The 20,357-nt window shown below is 41.6% G+C and overlaps 1 protein-coding gene across 3 annotated transcripts in view; it reads left to right on the top strand.

The window, feature by feature from the left end:
• Window positions 1-12,535: 12,535 nt before the first annotated feature.
• Window positions 12,536-20,357, top strand: part of MYZAP (myocardial zonula adherens protein) — a 43,952-nt gene continuing 36,130 nt past the window's right edge. Inside the window, exons 1-2 of one of the 3 annotated variants that reach the window (XM_026045689.1) lie at window positions 12,536-12,619; window positions 17,525-17,614. In XM_026045689.1, coding sequence (XP_025901474.1) covers window positions 12,536-12,619; window positions 17,525-17,614 — 174 coding nt within the window. 3 annotated transcript variants of the gene reach the window in all.

Here is a 20,357-nt window from a genome sequence, read left to right as displayed (position 1 = left end):
AGAAATAATATGAACTGCATAGTTGTAATAACATATCTCTGAATCTTGTACCTCTTCTCAGGTCATTTCAGGCATAGAGTATGTTACTATTTTGTGGAGGTAGCTTTACCACTTTGACAACATATAACCAGTCCTTCCTCCAGAAAGATTTGCACTATACTATACTGACAATCATGTAACCTACTGTGATTTATTTTTTGCTTCATTTGTGTGTTATTTTAGGCTTAACTTTAAAGAACTGATTCTAATTTTTGTTACAGCATTCTGTCCTAATGTTCCTGGATGACTTATTTCAAACCACTGGGAGAAATTTGCTAAATATTACAGCTACCTCCAGTTACAGTAAACTGTAAAAGATAAAATTCACTTACAATAAAATRTCAGCCAGCTCTTTCGGTTCTGCCTCTTACAGTCCATTTACCTTGATTTGCTGTTTGAATTTCATATTTCAATATGAAATGCTTGTATGTAAGATATAACAGGAAAATATTTATACAGGGAATACTAATAGAGTAAGCAAGCTTTCTGCATTTTGGCCCTTCTGGATAGCTGTTTTTCTTGTTACTTGTAAAGTATGTGCAATATATAGAAGACTCCTTTTCTTCTTTGAACTTACGATAAAATACAAGGGCTCCTCCCTTGTTGTCGTCCTCTTGAGACATTGTTGTGAACTTTTAGAGGGAGAGATCTTATCTGTTAGACTTCCCCATCTTCATCAAATGTCTGTTCATTTAGACTCGAGAATAGCATTTCCTCCTTAGAATTGTCAATTATGTGATTTAAATCATAGAAATTCTTAAGATATTGAAATCCTCATTTTGATTCATTCATGGAACAATCTGTAGCTCTGGTTTGATTACAGGTATGACGAGACCAGTTAGTTTTTTTTCCATGTGTTTCTATATCCATTACTGCACTTAAGCAGATATGGAGATGCCAGTTATTTTTCTGCGTGTTGAGATATCCCTCACTGCACTTGAGCTTTTTAGCTAATCTGACATGAGAGCAAAGTGAGACAGTTATCTTGATGCTTGTATATTTGTAGAAGAGATTGTCTAGGACCTYATATACTTAGAGTTTAAATCTAGTACCACTGCTTTGCACCTCAAAAAATATTGGCCACCTGGTTGTTRAGAAATACCAGCTTCCAAAATTGTTCAGTACAAAGTGTCAGGTGTCTCATGCACGTTGCCAAAGGCTGGGTCAGTGACAGGGTACCACTAAATTAGACTCTCCTATGCCAGTACAAGTCGGCCCTCCCTTACAGGTTAGTACCAATGAAGCACATCCATCGGTAGAGGTAGTATGCTTTATATAAGAGGCAATATTCAGTCATTCCTCTATAACTAATAACAATTTGCTGTTTTATTCAGATCCTGAAATCCCATGTCATTAGCAGAAAAACAGGCAAGAAAAAAAAGAAATTACTTAACTTCCAAGCACCGGTCAGTGATGAAAGATTACACTCTCCATTTCAGCAGTAAGGAAAGTTGTAGGAACGCTTTTGTGCGAGTGCAGAGAAGGGGACTCCTTACAGGTGACTTCTTTGAGATTTTTTTTTCCTATGCTTTCTGTGTATTTTTCCTACTGCAGTAGAATGTGCTTTGTGAATGATACCTCATATGCTAGATTACAAAGCTGTTTTCACTAGTGTGAAGCATATCGAGCAGTCCTTTTACTTTGGTTACATACAGTCCCGCTAGGATGAAAATTAGCAAAGGAGAGGTGGTGTAAGGTAAGGGAGAAAATGTAGCAAGAAAGATCAAAGAGGGATCCAGATCTGGTTGAACAGATTTTGTTCTTCCATCTATCCTCCTTAAAGAGCTTGGTACAGAATGTCACTTAAGCCACCTTAAGTCTAGAGAAATCTAACTAGGGCTGGGGTGGGTGTAAGATTTTCCTTCCAGAGAAACACTGCGAAGGTTCAAGATAAGAATGGGAGGGAACACACTGAGTAGAGTGGCTCAAGCTGTGCTTGTACCGAGGAATGCCTGTTGCCTGTGTGCCTCCGTTGCAAAGATCTTGAGTGCAGCTGAGACAAAAGATGGGGCGCAGCTTGAGTTTCTGTGACTATGTGGGATGTGGGGGCTGCTGCCCCATGTGCTCTTGTGCCGTGTGGCAGAGGCAGCTGCAGTTTGGAACTGGTCTCTGTGCCAGAGATGAGCTATGTTTTTTAGAAGGCATGTCCACTGTGCACTGTGCTCAGCTCAGAAGTACACTTCTGTTGTGCCTCAGGCCYGCAAAGCCGACTATCTATGCTCGGCTCAGCCTGGTCCTTGTTTTCCTGTAAGATAACGCTCAAGACCTTGAATTTGACTTCCTGGGGCTACCAGGAATTTTTCTGGTGTGTGGTTCTGTACTAGAGGTGAGATTAAGGTTGGTATACTTTTAATGGTCTTTCTCAAGTCTTTCATTTCAAGTACAATTACTAATAAAAAATAGCTCACATCTTTAKGTGAAGTAGCTCAAGCAGAAGTATGTGCACACAGTGCAGGCACAAACCGCTGAGTTTGCATTTCTGAAAGTGCTATATTAGAGCCTGCCTGAAAACAAAGCGTGATTGATGCAGAACTGACATACCAACTTCTGTAGCTACTGTCATACTAAGGGCACTATAAATTCTTACTAAGGAAGAGTTCATTAGGAACTTCATCTGTGTTCTGGCGTTTTCACAGATATCTCTTGCATAAAAGAGCTTTTGGATGCAGTGTCCCAACTTTCCCCTCCATTTGTCTTTTAAACACTAGAAGCTGAAAACAAAAGCTGAATTGCATGGAGAAGATGAGATGGTGTGAAAGTTGAAAGTGGAGCACTGGGAGTCAGGAGAATTCTAATTTCTAATTTGTTTGGGCTGCTGGTTTCCTCTCCGACTTCCTTGTGCTTTATCAACATTCCTGGAAAACAGATCACAAAACTAGACCTCCTTGAAAACTTGATACTGTATCTAGGTAGAAATTTCTTGGGTAAAAATGTATGCAGAAAACGTCAAGAATGTGATTTTTTTCAGCAAATGTGCTCTGCCAGTGCTGCATTCAGCCTTTCACCCTGCAGATGGGTTCTATGCTGCACCATTTTCCAAGCTGGGAGTCATCTTACCTGCTGTGTGGTGAGCAAGCTCTGCATGGTGTTGTCTTTGCTGCAGAGCCACTGTTTTAAGGCCAGAATGCCTTGCTTTAGGTAGGGAGAGTTTTGTTTTTTCTCAAGTAAGAAGAAAAAATGATTTATTGTGTTATAGGCAGAACATCTGTGTGAAGAGGAAGGAAAAATTATATCAAGTCGAACAGAACTATGTAAAACCTGTAACACCAGCCAAACAAAGCAAGGAAAGACCTTGAATAGGGCCATGGTGTATACTTTAAACAGCTCGCTGTGCCTTGCTTTTTTCAAGACATACTGGGTGTGGTAGCCATTTATTTCAAAACTAAGATCAAATTTACAATCCAGATCAAAGTATCTCTCCAAGCTATGGCTTTCTTCAGCATTATTAAGAGCCACAAATTTGGAAGACCACTGTTTGTGGTATATGTGACCCTATGTATGTGTATGTGGTACATGTGACCCTACATATGGATAAGTATCTGTTAGTGTGTCCAAAGGCAGCCTCAGCTCCCTACAGAGCGCACAGGAGAACAAACTCCTGCAGCAATATGAGATATTTCATCCAGGGACTTTGCAAGTTCTGAGCAAGAAGAACGTGGTCCAGATGTGTCCTGGACATCACTATTTGAACTACCCTAATAAGCTGCAGGTACAGAAAGCTTTGGGCAATGTACAGACTGATAAAGGCAGCATGAAAATTACAGAAAACCAAGGCCTAAGCGTGCTGCAGTGTGTGTACCTGCCTGCTGGATACCACTGGTTACTTGAACGGCTCCAGTGCAAGCACCTGAACAAGTGTGCTTGTTTATTATGTGCTTCATTATCGTGTGTAATCACCTGGAGTGATTTTACTGTAAAACTTCCCAGGGCTGTTGCCAGCAAAGGCATCTGCTTACAGCTCTGCACGAGCAGCTGCCTCAGAACAGCAGCGTCCTTAGGTGTCAGTGTGCTGCCACTGTGGGAATGAAGAGCAGCGTCCCCAGCGAACCAGGCCAGTGCCAAAACCTACTGTGAGGCACAGGGAGTGAGCAACTCTTGTACAGAGCAGGTCTGTGCAGGGGGCAGTTCACTATATCTCCTATGTTTGCCAGGCCTGCCTTGCCTTGGGCTACTTCAGCTCTGATACCCAGGCTCTTGTAAGCCTTGTCATCTTACCTTTTATTCTCAGGAATGTGAAGATTCCAGCCAGCCGCAATGGATGTTGCTGTAGCAAAGATAGACACTGCACTACATTCATGTTTTTAAGCTGTTTCAGCAGAGCTGTTTTTATTGCTAAAGGTAAAATGAAGAGCCTTGTATTTCAGCAGAAAAGAAGAAATAGGAGGGCAGGACCTGGTGGCTAGATGTGGCCTGCTGGCCCGTGGCACAGCATGCAGCACAGTCTGTGCAGCAGTTCGTGAGCTGGGATGAGCAGGAGCAGCAAGGGTGGCCATGGCTGTCTTGATGGTTCTTGAGACACTCGGGCAGGTCCTCCTGCAAATTTAAGTCACTTGCTTATGGGTGTCTCTTAACATGTCCTAAACTACACTTCATGATGCAACATCCTTGGTAAATTTTGGCTGTGCATTTGTTGACATATAAGATTTTGCTGCAAAGAACCTCATACTTGCATCTGTGAAGCCGCTGATTGCTTGCTCTAGCGGGTTGATAAATCTCCTGGCACTGCTACCTTGTTCTGTTGCTGACACTTTTCAATATAGTGAGCACTGTGAAAATTGTCCCCTCATGCTGCTAAGGAGCCAGGGAGTTTTGCTCTGCTGTCACTGCACCCTCCCTGCAGATCTGCTGACTTAAGTTAACTGCCTAAATAATACAGCTTTTGTATTGTTTTCTCAGGCAGCAACTCGTATGGAGACAATCACGTTGCTCCCTCTGCAGAGAGGATGCATATAAACCAACCTTGAAAATGTGCTTGACAAGCCAAAGGGTATCTTGAGGCTTGGGAAACTTGAAATTGAGCTATTGTCACAGCACAGTTTTCTTCCAAGAAGGGGGAAACTTTTTAATCTTCCTCAAATTTCAGTTCTGCAATGAACTGCAATACAGAACAAAGCCAGGTTTCCACTCAGTGCATATTCTCAGTGTTTTGCAGCTCAACAAAAAAAAAAAGTTTTTTCCAGTATAGAACCACAGTCAAAACAGCACTCGGGATGCTCCTGTGCATGAGGTTACTAGTGTAAAAAGGTGTATAATGCTTCTGTATAAAAATATTGCAGTTAGAAGTACTCTTCTAAAAGGCATTATTACATGACTGCAAGAGGTTCACAGGAGGAGGAGAACAGTCCTAAGTTTAAAGAAATTAATCTGAAGAGCAACTGGAAATACTGAGCTTATTTRGGAGTTTATCTAATGTGACAGGACAATATTTACTTTTTTTTTTCTTCCCTCCCTGTCTGTTAATGCCATAACAAGGAAACAAACACCAGAAAAGAGCAAGGACAATTGAAATTGGTGTTTTTTCATACAGCACAAATGGACTGTGGAACTAACTGATGCTGCTGATGGCAAGAGTTTAGCAAGAGAAAAGTCTCGGCTGGTAAGAATACCTGTTATTCATGAAAATGTATTAACATGGTTGACAATGCACAGTTAAGGAACTAAGCCAATTTCTAGACTATATGTGGCTACACAAACAATAGAATTTAATTGTATCTACATCATAGGATAGGTTAGCATATTATGACCTATGTGCTGCTACTTAAGTCAAGCTACTCCTGCCATCCAGACAAGCTGACTTAAAGGTAGCCGAGAAATCCGACCTCTATCCTGCAGCTATTTCTGATACTGTCAGACAAAGTGCAATCAAACCACAGGCTGAAAACTTTCCAGAGAATTTGATAGAATCTRTGGAAACTACATCAGTCACCTGTGGTATTAATAGAAAATTATTAAACAGTATCAGCCATACAAGGTTAGAAAGTGAAAGCTTTGTATGTGTTCTGTAGCTACAGGGAAGCTATGTCAGCAGTGCTGTTTTGGCAACATGGAGACAGATTTTAAATAATCTTACAGCTACATGATCAACAATATGCTCTCAAGAAAGCTGTGGAAGTGGGCCAGTAGTAAGTATGCAAAAAATAATTTATTTCTGGTATCTTAAGTGCTGGTGTATGTGTACTTGGTTGACCTGCACTGCAGATTTGCATCGTAGAGATGGGGCAGTTAACATCAGGTTCCCATCAGGGTAAAATCCTCAGCCAAAGAACCAAATGTGTGTTTCAGATGGTTATCTTCATAGACTGTTGCCATCAGCAAATCACCATTGCACTGAAACTATTCTAAATTCAGGGAGAAAGCCGGTTTGTGGAGAAGAAAGAGGCATAGCATTAAAACAGGAAAATTTGGCCCACTGTGTTAGGCCCCCAAGAAAGAGCTCTTGTTTACACTCAAAGTGTGTAAACATGTTTTTTTGTCGTGTGGTTTCTGCCTATGTAAGCAACTGCCACCTTCCACAAGCCAAGGAATGGAAAGCAATCTTCTATGGAAAAAAATCTGCTCCAGCATTGTCTTGTTAAGGATGAGACCCTCAAAAGAGACCCAAAAAGAGTTCTGCTCTTTTTCAGCAGAACTGCAAATGTGCAGAGTRGCACTGCAGATCCTAGACTCTATACTGCCCATGATGTGTGGGAAGTGGGAATCTCACCAAGCTACCTCCTTAAGAACTTGTTCGGCTTTCTGCAGTTGGGGTGCTTTTCATACTGATGATTTAACAAAAGTACATGGTGTGCCATGGGGCAGCTGATTGAAGTGTTTGTTATTGCTCCAAATCTTTTATTGAAATAACACAAAGTTAGAAAATGAAACAGACACCAAGTATTTTCTTACACATCCAGTGGATGCAACTAAATTATTGTAGACTCTATCCAGCTTTTGTAGCAATCATTGGAAATTCTATTATTAATTCTAGGAGGAGCAGGATTGGCCCTTGTGTTTTTATATTAGTGCATTGATAAATATTTCTCTAAAAGGTATATAAAAATTTCCAGGATGGGACATACTGATGGTCTAGCATCCTGTTTTCAACCATAGCCAACTCCCAGTGCCTCACAGGAAGGCAAATCCCCTTCTCTCCTTCCCCTATAATGTCCCATGTCACAAGAGACTGTTGTCAGTCTCTCTCTAATCATTTCTAGCCACCTGTGTAAACACAATTGATGGCTCAAGGGCTAACTCATTCTTTTGTCTGATCCAGACCTGAWCCCTGTGCATATGTAGCGCTCTCTTGAATGCTAGCAACTTCTTTCTACAAGGATCTGTAGCAGCAATGCATCTCTAGGTTAATTATAAAAAGCAGTAAGATATTTCCTTTGTACTACTTTAATTCTATTAACCCACATTAATATCCAGAGCACCACGATTAACTTCTCAGTTATTACCAGGCASATATCAGTAAAAACAAGAACAGAAATAACACAATTGTCTCCCAGTCATATTTTGTGTTTTCCTGTTCTTGTTCTGTGGTGCTGTTGCACTGAGGAGAACGGAGCATCCAACCTGGTTGGTTCTGAGCATTTGTTGTTCTACATGTCCCTCCCAGTCTGTTTCCCTGCTTACATTATAACATTGCAGTTCTGAAATTTCCAAGTTGTACTAAAAGGAGTTAATCTTTCACTGTATTTTTGAGTCTATAAAACTGCTGTCAGCATTATTACACATTTAATGCTGCACATGAACATAAATACGCACTTATATGCGTATTTAAAAAGAATGCTTGTGCTTTATACTAAACCTTGGACAAAGTTGAAGTCAAGAGAACGTTACCTGAAGAACTTGCATCTTGGGAAAAATACAGCCCTAGAAGGCTGGCTTTCTGTGCTAGAATACTTAACACAAAAACAAACTTATAATATAGAAGATTTTATGAGGCATCTCTTGAGACAGGCCATTTCTGTTTCCTCTGACAGCAGAGGAGATTCTGCCCAAAAAAACTGGAGTCTGTGTCCTACTAGGCCAGTTGAAGGAGGCCTGGCAGAATTGCTTGTATTTTTCAGTGCAGYTGCTCCAGTAGCTTGTCAAGCCATCAGTAACTCCTCTGAAAGGTTTCCAGAAATGGGGATGGTGCTCTATTAACCTATAATAAACAAGCCTCTTAAAGAAGTAATTTGGGTAGTCCAGAAGTGCAGAAAAATGCCTGAGCATGGTGAAGTTATGGTATAAGGGAGAGAGCATAGCAGTTAATGATTTGGGGAAATTCAGTTTTCTGCTTAAAACTAAATTTTCTTTTTTTAAATCTGTATCTGCAAAAACAAATATATGTTACTACAATTAAATCAGGGAGCTGAAGACTTCGCCAACAGAGTTGGTTTGAAATGTTTTTACAGAGGTATAGTGGAAGCACTAAGGATAGGAAGGGCCTCCCTTGGACCCTGCAGAGCCTGTCATAGAATAGAGCCACTGACTGCGCTCTGCTTTCTGGTTATGTTGAATTTACCTTGAATCTTGAGTAGTTGCTAGAGGGTAACTTTTATACACGTTTTGAAAAACAAAGCAGAAAAAATGTTGTAGGATACCTGTGCCTTTTCAATTTCTTGAATGGCTTTGAAAGGTAATGGAGTTAGGGAATAAGTCAAAAATCCAACCACTACTTTTTGTTCTGTTTTTCTCAGGAGAGAGAATCCTGATTGGATTAGTTTTACTGTGAAAACAATCTGATTTCAGAATAGCAACTTTGATTTCTGAATAACGAGCACTCTTTCAAACTGATTTATTTTGTTTTATAGAGCAGCTTATGTTACCCAAGAGATGCTCTTATTTTTGCAAGCCATAGGTTTATCTGGATTTTGCATTATCCTCAGGCACGTGGAATGTCAGAAAATCCTGCTGTACTGGTCCAAGTTACTGACGTTGGTTTGATCCATTTTGAAATATTTCTTTCTTGAGTGGCTTTGCAGAATTTTTCAAATCTCTTGCTTTGTGATCAGGACCAAGAATGATGCTGTTCTCAGCTGTATTCCTGCTAACTAACTGTATGGTTCATCACGCACTGCGAAGGAAAAACGTATTCCTTGTAGTCAGAGGGCACTGAAGGATGACACGGTGGAAACCTTGGGAGTGGCTATTCAGATTCAAAGGTATGATGCATGGCCAAGTATTTAAGTGGCTAGGTGTGTGAATCTATTTCCTTCCTAGGACTGGATCTCTTGTTAGAGAGGCATTTTTCTAAGTAATATTGAGTCATTCTAATTGAGCTCTAAGTAAGTGCACCTAACTATTTAGTCCTCCCTAAATCCATCCTGAAATCATCCCTAGGTAAACTGCTCACCTAGTAACTTCCATAACAGTATAACTGTGTTGCTAATGGTGGGGTGTGCCTGTTTTCTGCTCTGCTACCCACCTTGACCAGCTCAACTACCTGGCATGGCCAAGTCACACCCCTGGGTGAACAATGCTGCTGTTCCTGCAGTGCAGTATTTTTATGTGATACTTATACTGAACTGTCCTTCTGCTTGCGTAGTGTGGACTGACTAAAGAAAATCCTGTTGCTGAAGAGTGAAAAATAGGCTTCTATCATTGCACCTGTATCTTCAGCCACGTTGCTATGAGTTGTGGCCAGTTGCTATCTGAATGGGAGACATGCATGAAAGGAAGTGAGTTGAATCAATGAGTGGTGCCTCTCTGCTCACTCGGAACTGGAGYAAAGCCCCATGTACTGTGCAAGGTAGCATTTGATTTTAGTGAAATCCAGATTACCTGGATTACTCTTATTTACTCACCCAGATATGGTTTGAGTACTAACACACTCAGTTTTTTCCTTTCTGTCTCTTCCACAGGAAATGATAGTGTGTATTTATTGCCTATAAGGGTGCAGGACTTATTCTTGGGATTCTATCCCCCAAGCAGTTGCTGTATTACCACAAACATGCCAACRTTTTTGTCCAAAGAAGAGAGCTTGAGTTGTATGCAGTGTATAGGTTAAGTGCATGTCTATAAAATACAGCAACCCAGGATAGCAGACAAAAAAACCCAACTCTGTAGACAAAAATAGGTGATGAAGCCCAAAGGTCTTACTGAGGCTGTATCTGAAATAGTTTACATGCATCTGTCCATTTGACAATCTCTGCTATAAATGTTTCATGCCTTAGGGATGATGAAGGCAGAATAGTTTCTAATCCCTCTGGAAAGTGAAGGCTATTAGAAGTTAATTATAACTCTTCATTTTTATAACAATACAATTGGGACTTTATAACCTTAATGACCACAGGTGTGAGTTCTCACTCAATTTGTAATTCTACAATTACTCCTAAATCTCACAGGATTAACATACCAGCTGAGAGGGTGGGACTTTGCTCTTCCTCTGGACTCTGTCAGCAGTTAGCCTGACAGTGGAGGGGAGAGTCGATGAAGTGTATTCAGCTCTTTAACATGCCTATATGTGGCATTTTGTTAAGGTAAGGTCAAGCTGCCCATCTCACAGGACTCTGGTTAAGATTTGCTGTTCTGGGAGGAGAGACCTGCTTTCTACGAAATGTGTTGGATGCATGGTTGCTTATCTTGGGACCAGGGACATTTTATATACAGGCCTGTTAATTCCATGACAGCCTGTTTTATTTCCTTCATAGCATAGTTCTTTCTGATTTCGCTGGGAAAACAAAACAAAAACAACAACAAAAAGCATTTTGGTTAGCAGGGCAAGGAAGTGTGTAAAAAATGAAGACGATGCCTACACTTCAAAATTGCTGCAGGTTCTAGGTAATCACATTAGCTGTTTCACAACTATTGCCCTAGATATTCACAGTGTAGTGTCATCTTGTAATTAACCTACTCTGCCTTTGGATGATTGCTTCCACAAAGCAGTGGCAGGTTTTGAAATAAGAGCTCAGCAGCCTGGTCACATATCCTTCAGTGCGCTGAGCTGCCACCTCACTGTATAAAGTCTGGGAGCAGTCTGAGTAACTGTAGGTACCTTCGGTAGAATTGTAGAAGTTGTGGGATGTGTGTGTTTAATCCAGTTTATTCCCATGCATTGCTCTGCTTTCAAATCTCTCAGATCATCCCTGTAAGGCAGTGCCAAGTTCAAAGGACAGTCAGAGATGCAGATGAAAGGATGACAGCCAGGTGCAACAACTTTTGCAGGGACCAAGAGCTGTGAATTGTGGCAAATCCTTACAATAGATTATAAAATAGCATGGGAGACAGAGGTAAGGCCACAAGTTCAGACTAATGTAAACAGTCTGAAACCCAGCAGATGTATTTCCCTTGTCACTTGGTAAGAGAGGGGAGAGACTGCAGATTGTCACTTCTTGGCTTAAACCTTAGTTGGGGGTGAAGGAGAGTAGCAAAGGGAATAATGAACCATAGTCAGAAATACACTCGTTGTTTGCTGTGGGCAGAGACAGTGCTGTGTATTAGAGCTCCTGGCTGCGTGGAGAACAGCTGTTGCTTGCCAGAAGCCTTCTGTCACCATCACAACTATTGGCAGAGAGCCAGTCACACTAGAGCTGAAAAAATAACTGTCAGAGGTATCATTGCAAGAAAGCAAACTCATKTCCTGAGACCTCCTGAGTCAGGAGTTGTAGCCACATCTTCTATAGCCCTCGCTATTTCTTCCATCCAACTGCTTTTTGAGAGTGCATATACTTTTGATACTCAGTACTTTGTGCCAGTAGGTTCCATAATTCAATTTTGCTTTTTATAAAAACTACTTCCTTCTATTTGATCTTTAATGTTCTGCCCAGGAAGTTCCCTTCAAATCCATTGTTCTCAAGGGTAGGAAATATTGAATGGCTTTTCCCTGTTCCTCTCTGTGTACCATGTACTATCTTCTACACTTTGCTCCCATCTCCCTGTTATTGTTTCTCATCTAGCTGAAGATCCCAAAGAGCACTTGCTTGAGTGCCAGCTGATGCAGGGGCACCCAACCCAACTGCTGGGGCACCCTAGCACCAAGGCTGTCACACATGCTCTGAGCTGCATTGCTCTGGACTGCTCTCCAAGGCTGTTGGGATTCGGCTCCAAACCCACTCTGAGCACCTGCTGAAAGGGATCCTCGTTAGAGCACTCCAAGCAGGAGATGGGAACTGAGGGGCCTTCCCTGGCTCTACTTAACAGTTCCCCTTCCCAGGAGATGCCTCAGTGACATATGGACACTTTTGGTGTGTCCAGTATGTTTTGGTGTGTGTGTGTCCCCAGGCTGTGCCTCAGCGAGCTGAAATTCCTGGGGGCAGGAGAGGCACGATGTCGCGCTGGAAGGGCAGTGTCCCCAGGAGCAGCCTGCCGGGATCCGTGTCCCTGCAGGGGTTCTCCTGCGCACAGTCCGGGCCCTGCGGGAGCTGCAGCAGGGCAGCCGCCCACGCGCGGGCCAGAGCGTGGAGCGGACGCGTGGGGGCGGCCCCGCGCAGCCCGGCCCCTGCGGCCGCCCACGGCCCATCGCGGGGGCGGAGCGGCGCCGGCGGCCAAAGGGAGCGAGCGAGCGGCTGGCGGCGCGGGCGCCGCCGCGATGCTGCGCTACAGCTCGGGCCTCACGGTCACCGCCACCACCCCGCGGAGGCCGCCCGGGGACAGCGGCCGCGCCCGGCGGAAGGTGCACGGGGCGCGGGGGCGCGGGTGGGGACGGGGCGCGGGCAGACCCCCACCCCACTCCCTTCTCTTCCCTGTCCCATTCCCTGCATTCCCACGGCTCCCGGGCGAGCCCCAGTGGTGACTGCTTGCGCTCCCCGTGCTGGCAGTCCATGGACGGGCACTGCCCGCGAGGAGGAAGCTCCCTGGCGGCCTGGATGCTGCTGCGAAACACGTGTCTCCCCAAACGAGCTCCTCTAGTTCTTATGTAGTTCCTACAGCCAAGATGAATAACAAGGGTAGCTTAATCGGCCCTAAATTGTTTCTAAAAAGTTGTTAAAACTCCGGCAGGTGCATCCGGAGTGTCCCTGTAGAAACCCTGCTTTAAACAGCCCTTTTCTTGCTCTTGCTGTTGTGGGTGCCCATTCCACGTGCGAAGCAGTGAATGAAGCAAATCAAGTGAGGGATTCAGCCTCGCAAGGAAGCGCCCTGGTGTGGCCGCAGCATTTGTTGAACTGCTTTGGGATTGCTTGGACACTCCAAAAATTTGGGATTATCAGGAATGATAAAACCAGTGAAGAATGTCATGTTGCCACGTGTTTGATGGGATAACCTGCAAGTCAGGCTTTTCCATGGGGAAAAACTTCCGGCCTTCATATATTAACTCTTATTTTTCCATGAGTTTAGAAAATGCTGAAGTTTAGATTCACATCAAAAATGAAATTGCTCACCACGTGGAAGAATTTAGATCCTAAGATTTAGATCCTACCCATTATGTTCCTTATTGTGTCTTATGTCTTTCCCATTTCTGCTGAATTTTCTGATTTAGTATTTCATAAAGAGGTTAAAACTAAAAGAATTTATGTTTGACTATTAATTCTTTTATTTGCATCTGCATGGTGCACTTCACAGGAACAATGTAACATGGAGTTTACTTGCAATATTCTCCTAAAGAAATGAAAACCTAATTTGCAAGTAAAACTCATTGGGAAGCTGCTGTATTTTTGTAGTGAAATGCAAGTCCCTTACAATGAGTTGCCAGTAGAGAAAGATAAAATAACTTCTAGATAAATAAAAGCTGCATGTCACATTCCTCCCTGCCTGCGGTCACAGGAAAAGTGCCCTTTAATCGAGGTGCTGTGGGAAGTTGGGTAGTAGAGATCTGGTTGTGGAGCAGACTGGCCAAAGGAAGTACTTTTTCACTCCTGGGGGTTGACTGAAATTAAATACTTGCTCTTTTCCGCTGTCACCCTTGAAGGTTGAAATGAAACATCTGGCCTTAGACAAAGGCAGTGAGTCTTGACCGTTGAGCTTGTTGGTTAGCGTCGAAGCATAAAGTTATTTATTAGGCACACAATCCCCAAACCACTTAATTGACAGAGATGGAAAACATGAAGAGAATTAAATTCCGGCTTGTTAACTCCAAAGGTGATGTGAAGGCAGTTCAATCAATATGGGACCATGTCTCCACTTGAGGGAGAGCAGAGAGGAGATGTAAATATCTTAGAATGSGACTAGTGCTAGTAGATCAGCTTGTATTTTCTGTGTTAATAACAATGTTGGTGATTCCAAACCTGGCGCTGTAATTATTTCAGTATATAGTCAACAGTCAGTGGGGGAGAAAAGTCTGGAGAGCATAGCTCAAACTGAATCTATCATCTGTATTTGTCTTGAAGTTGCACCCTAGTGATTTGAGTAGGATAGTAATGCAGATTGCAGATCTGGGACGTGAATTCTTAACATTTTTACCTAACCTAGATGGGCTTTCTCCTTTGGTGCTATATTGCAGTAGTTCTGTCCTATGCAAACCCTCTAACCTCTTAGAAATTTGATAAATGAGCATGTCCTCACCTGTTAATTTCCATTGCACTCAGCAAACTTTTGCTGCTTGCTCTTACACAGCGGTGAGCCTKCCAGGCTTTGTTTTCCTGTCTGCATATTTGTTTTGCAAATGATGTCAGATTAACTTTGGAAATATTGCTAGTAGGTTATTGGTGTCAGAAAGCCAGGTGCAAACATAAAATATTGGCACATTTACAATCAGTTATGTTGTTGGCTTGCCAAAGATACAGATGCTGCAAACTGAACTAAAATCTGATCAGTGCAGAATACCTGACACAGGCTTTCTATTTCTTTTAAAAAGTTATGCTCCCAAAGTTACTCTGCTGCTGACACAAAGCTAGTGTGCAAGCCACTTTCGCTGCTGCCTTTTTTTTTGTGTTCTTACTGGCAGGCAGCATCTGAAGGAAATTGAATCACAGCTTTTCCTGGCACAAGGAATTCCTTCATTCTCTTCCCCAGTCCCCTTCTGCAAAAGCCCATTGTTTGTGGGAATTACTCCTCCATCCTCAGTTGCACGTTATTCTGCCACTGTTTGGCACTGAGTTGAGGCTCTTCCTGTTGTGATTTCATTTCCATTTTAAGGCATTGCAGGAGCCTGTTTTGCTGTGGGAGGAGGACTGGCTGTGACTTCTATGTGAGCCTGCTCATTCATTTGGTCAAGCAGACTTGTGGACAAACGGCGTGCTGTTTCTGTAGGAAACACAGTGCTGTCAGAGCAGCATAGATATGATATCTGCAGTTGCCTTGGAAGGCTGGAGGAAAAAGTGGGGTCTGTTATTTCCTACTTCTAGTCCCTGTGGTGTTCTTGAATTTCAGTTCCATCCTCAGAGAGAATGTGGTCCAGGAGTCCCCATGAATGATTACTGTGTGTAATTGCTGCTCTTTCCCTGAGGAAGTGCTGTGCTTATAAACAATASTCTGTTGCCCTAGAGAGGCATATAAAATTGGGCGACACTTCACTGCTGTTGTACAAGCCTCCCTGGGCCTGGCTTCAAGGCTGGGCTGCTTAGGCGCTGCCAGTGCCACCCACACTCACGCATATGCCTGCAACAGGCTTCCAGGTGTAGCCTTGAAACTTTGTTTTGTGGCAGAAACACTGCTGAACATAAGATCCCAGTTTGAAGTGTTTTAAAAGCAAGAAGCTAGAACAGAAGTGAAGTAGAAAAGAAGTAAAAGTGTGTTTTTTGGGGGGAGGAGGGCAGATGAATAGAGAAAGAGTAAAATGAAAAATATTTCAATGGTGATAAGCCTTTGTGTTCTTAGTCTCTATCAAATACTGCTCTTGGTCTGTATTTCCAACGTAGGTGTTTCTGTGATTTCCTTTATAGTGACCTGTAATGCATAAATAGCTGTACTGTGATGGGCAATCATGGTTCACTAAATGCTATACAGGTATAGGGATAATTAGCTGTTTACAGTTACTACTCTGTGAATCTGTAAATATGACAGCTCTAGTTAGTCCTGTACTGACTAGAGAGTTGTGATTTCAGAGAATCAGAAGCAACTGAATTTCTCCTAACTTCAAGGTGTTCCTCAGTATCTTTTCCTGTTGATTTCAGGGATTTTTCTTGTTTTCTGCTAACAGGTTGTTGTTGTTGTTCTTTTTAGTCTAGTTTTCCTTAATTTGAAATCACTGCAAGAAAGAGCTGGCCTCATCTCTCACCTCCTGCATGCTACAGCACAAATCCAGCTCTATTTCCTGTTTATGGACTGCCTTTTCTTTGTTTGCTTGGATGGAGGAAACCAGATTGCCTTTCCTATTTAGTTATAAACACATCTTTTAGAGGAAAGAGCCTTGCTGAGCTAATGGGAAGAAACAGCAGGGGAAAATGGAGATTTAATAAAAGAGCAAACATGGTATTAATTATCTTGCAAGCTRGAAAGCTTCAAATTTGAGGAGCTTATTTATATAGCTTGATATCTAAATTATAGACAGGAAGCACCTTCAAGTTCTGCAGTATATGGGAGGAATCTGGTGTTTTCTCATGGAGAATGCAGATAATGCTCGTGTCAAAAGCCAATGTGCAAGGACTCAGTGTTCTTAAATGCTTTCCATTGTTTCATAATTCCATGGGAAATATGAAAGCATAACACAGCTCTAAACTGTTTTTTTTCTAGGGATTCCTGTTCTAGATCTGATAGCCTATGGCTGACTGCTGAGTTAACAGTAAGGAGCCCATGCATAACAAGTAACCTTTATAGTTGCAATTAAAGATTACCTTGATCTTTTTATAGACATTTCAGACAGATTGAAGAGTTTTAAGAGCCATGTTTGCTGTCARCTGAGAGCTGGATTTTTACAGGAGAGTACTGGGAAGCTTTGATTATTTTTCAGAAGAATTTCAATTTGGCAGTTGGTATCTACTGTTGATTTATGTTTGCCTTTCACCAAAAGTTSTTGTGAATGTTGCAACAAAGCCTCTCTTGTATGAGATGCATCATTTTAAAAACCTCATCACACCAAGGATCTTGCAGATCTTGCAGCAAGACAAACTGTGCCTGGATCTAAGAGGGTTTCTGAAATGAGATAGGAAAGAAGATCTCTCAAATTTTCTATGAAACAGATTGAACCTTAGTTTTTACAGATACATTGGTATGTAACCTATTTCAATAGCATTTCTGTTTGAATTCTATGAGATGGCAGTATAGAAGTATCATCAGATTAAGTAGTTGGATACACACTGAGCAGAAAAAGGGAATTCAAACCAGCATATCCTTTTTGTTTCTAAATAATCTTTTTTGAAGAGTTAAAATATRCCAAAACTGTAAACAAAGCTGAGAAACTGGAAAATTACGTTCATTGTTCCGATATCTCAGCTCTCAATGTCACTTATGAGAGCATAAGAACACGTTGTTGACTGAAATTGATTCTTGCTATTTCAGGTATGTAATTATGGGGATGCCCTTGAATTATTCCTTGCTTCAAGGAATCTTCAACTTTCAAAAATTTTTTTTTTCATTAGGTATGTGGTAGTTAGTAGGAAATAGGAAATTTGAATTTGAATGTTAGCACACTCATAAAGCATGTTATTRAGTAAAATTTATGACACTCTTTAAATCTAAAAGCAAACTTCTCTTTTCCTTGTAGATGAATGTCTGCAGGTTGCGCTTAACAGTACCGCCTGATGAAGGGTCACAGCCTGAGCAAGTAACCAAGGAACCTGAGAGAAGGACAAAAGTAAGTTTGAAGAATTAAAGTTAATTGCTGTGTAGGTAAGGAGTAAATACTGCCAACTGAAAAAGCAGGAATTAGTTACGATGGGAACCAGGTCGCTTTGTAAGACTGAAGGACCCAGAGACACACAGTGAATTAGCTTTGAAACTAAGCTGTGGAGCTGGAGATAGCAAAAATGCATGTGGACAATATAGATTTGTGACATGGCTGAGATGCCTGCTGGTTTATTTGATATTTATGCATGGGAAGAGAAGGAGATCCCTATCAAGACAAGGGTCTTATTTTGGTAACACATGATGCACTAGTAAGAAATGCAAAATGAAGAATTAAAGATTGTTCTGAAGTAGAAAATGATTTAAGGGTTCAAAAGTCCTTCCCTGCCTCCCCCCGCAAAAAAAAGCAAGCATCATGCACACAAAAAAGCAAAAACAAACAAAAAACCCATAAACCTTCTTTRGTGCAGACCTGCCAAGAGCTTCAAGAGCTGTTTCAGTGCAGTAGATTGCTTTTAACTTGTCTAAAGAATGAAAAATAAAAGGGAAGCTGGATAGGCTTCACAACTTAACCACATTTACACATTGATAAACTAAAACCAAACAAGAAGTTGGCTGAATTTACCAGATCTCATGTTTAAAGAGCAATATGAAAATAGGGAGCAATACAACAATAGTATATCTTTGAAATAATTGCTTAGTGGTTCTCGTGAATRAAAGTAACTATGAAATGACACAGAAAGCCAAATATTTTGAAACAATAAAAATGCAAAATAACATGATCAAAATGAAGATTATTTATCAGATACTTCTTCTGCTGGAATCTTGTACACATTGATCTCTTCAAGCATTGCCCTTGCAGTTTTAAGTCTTTGAGGATCTATAAACGTTACTAACTGGGCAGAGTAAAGAGCCCTTAGTGCAAGCTAATTTGGGGTCACCATTAATCTGAAATATTTCTTTCTCTTTAGAGGGGCTTAGCTGTGGCCGTTTGAGTAATTTACCCTTCCCACCTCCTTCAGTTTTCTGTTGGTTTGTGCGTGACTGCAGAAACCCTTGGACTGGCCGAGGGTGTATGGACCCATTGCCCTGAGAATAAGACAAGTTTATTTTTCAGGAGGATAGATGTTGACTCTTGACTTACTCACTTTACGGTGCTGAATAGTGTAATCAGGAGAGAGAAGCATAAATGATCAGGGCTGGGACAGTTCTTAGTCACTTTGGTACATAACCTTTTTCTGTTTGTTTATGGAACCTTATTTTTAATGACAGCTGATTTCTCCCTTAATATGAGTCACAGCAGGTGTATTTTCTTTCAGAGAATATTAAGAAGGGGGTATGAATGCATAGTACATTGTTTGGCTTATTTCCATTTTAATACTCTATAMATATTTGAACAAATTGGTCCTTTTTAGTTGAAACCCCCCTAAAATTTTGTGTAATTTAACTACTGTATGTTTTTACTAGTTTTGTAAAGCTCAGTATTTTCACAAAATCTGAAGCTAAAGATTTTTAGGAAGTATATAGAAAGATCTCAGCACTAGATGGTATCTGAKTAGTCTTAACAGTAGTTAAAAACCATGTGTGCTAATTGTGTTATTGACTTGTGTCCCRCAACCTGTGTGTAATCCAGAAAGTATCCTCACAGATTGTGTAGCCATAATGTGTAGAAGCAACTACAAAAAAATCACTGATGATGAACTATTTTTTCCTTAGCCTCTAAAACAAGACAGTAATTTACTGCTGGTAGATTTTTATTGCCTCCATAATGTATTGCTTTATGTACTTGAATTAGTTACTATATAACCTGTAGTGCACCCAGGTCTATAATTTAGTCAGCTGTGATGCATTTTTTTGAAGTTTGCAGTAAGATAAGTGTATCTCCTACAGACAGTGGTCCAGTATCTCTGATGATCCACCCACGCTGAACTGATCTGATCTTTAGTATTAATGAAATTCCTTAAAGTGCTCTGAGAGCAACAAAATTTCATAAATGTTAGGTAATCCTCGAACACCTCCATGAGAAYTATGTCACTTTTCTGAACAGGGACAGTGAAAAGAGATTAGGGAACCATACACTTCCCTGCCCTGCACTTTACAGTTTAAGGTCAAAAAATCCAGCTCTGCCAAGAACCAAATGCTGGGAGAATAAAAATAACAGAAAAGCATTTGGAAAATGTAGTTGATGATCAGAAAGCCCTGCRTGGTGCACAGGGGTGGCCAGCATGTGCAGGCTCTGCTGGAGCGGGGCACTCCTGGCCCCATCCCTGGCCCCATCCCTGGCACGTGGGACCTGCAGATGTGTCCTGCTTCTGCCCACTGCCAGGCAGGAGAGCAGGGACAACAGCAATGAATGCCAGGGAACTATAAATACACCCTGGCCTGATGTTTGGTTGTAATCTTCCCTTTGTAATCTTTCATGGGAAGGAGCTGATTTTGAGCTGCCCTAATGTGACATTGCAACGTTGTTCTGACCGTTTGTTGGTTTTCTACTTGTCTTCCATGAATGGTAGCACCTCTGCACTGCGCACTGYTAGGAAAATTTTTCTTTGCAAAATCAGCTAGTGAACAGTCAAGCTCTATCTSGGTTACTAATACTCCCAAGACCTTGTTTTGGTGCTTGATGTCAGATCAGATCTGAGTCTCAGTATTTATTGATTGTATGAGTAACTGTTAAKGTAGCCTTTTCCATTGCAGTCCAAGTTCAGCGGAAAATGTATGCTATATTTCCTTAAGTCTGTCCTAACTATTGG

This window comes from Nothoprocta perdicaria, unplaced genomic scaffold (assembly GCF_003342845.1).
Source record: "Nothoprocta perdicaria isolate Ctin4 unplaced genomic scaffold, notPer1 scaffold_41, whole genome shotgun sequence".
NCBI classification, from domain to species: Eukaryota; Metazoa; Chordata; class Aves; order Tinamiformes; family Tinamidae; genus Nothoprocta; species Nothoprocta perdicaria.
This window is presented reverse-complemented; position numbering and strand designations above follow the sequence as displayed.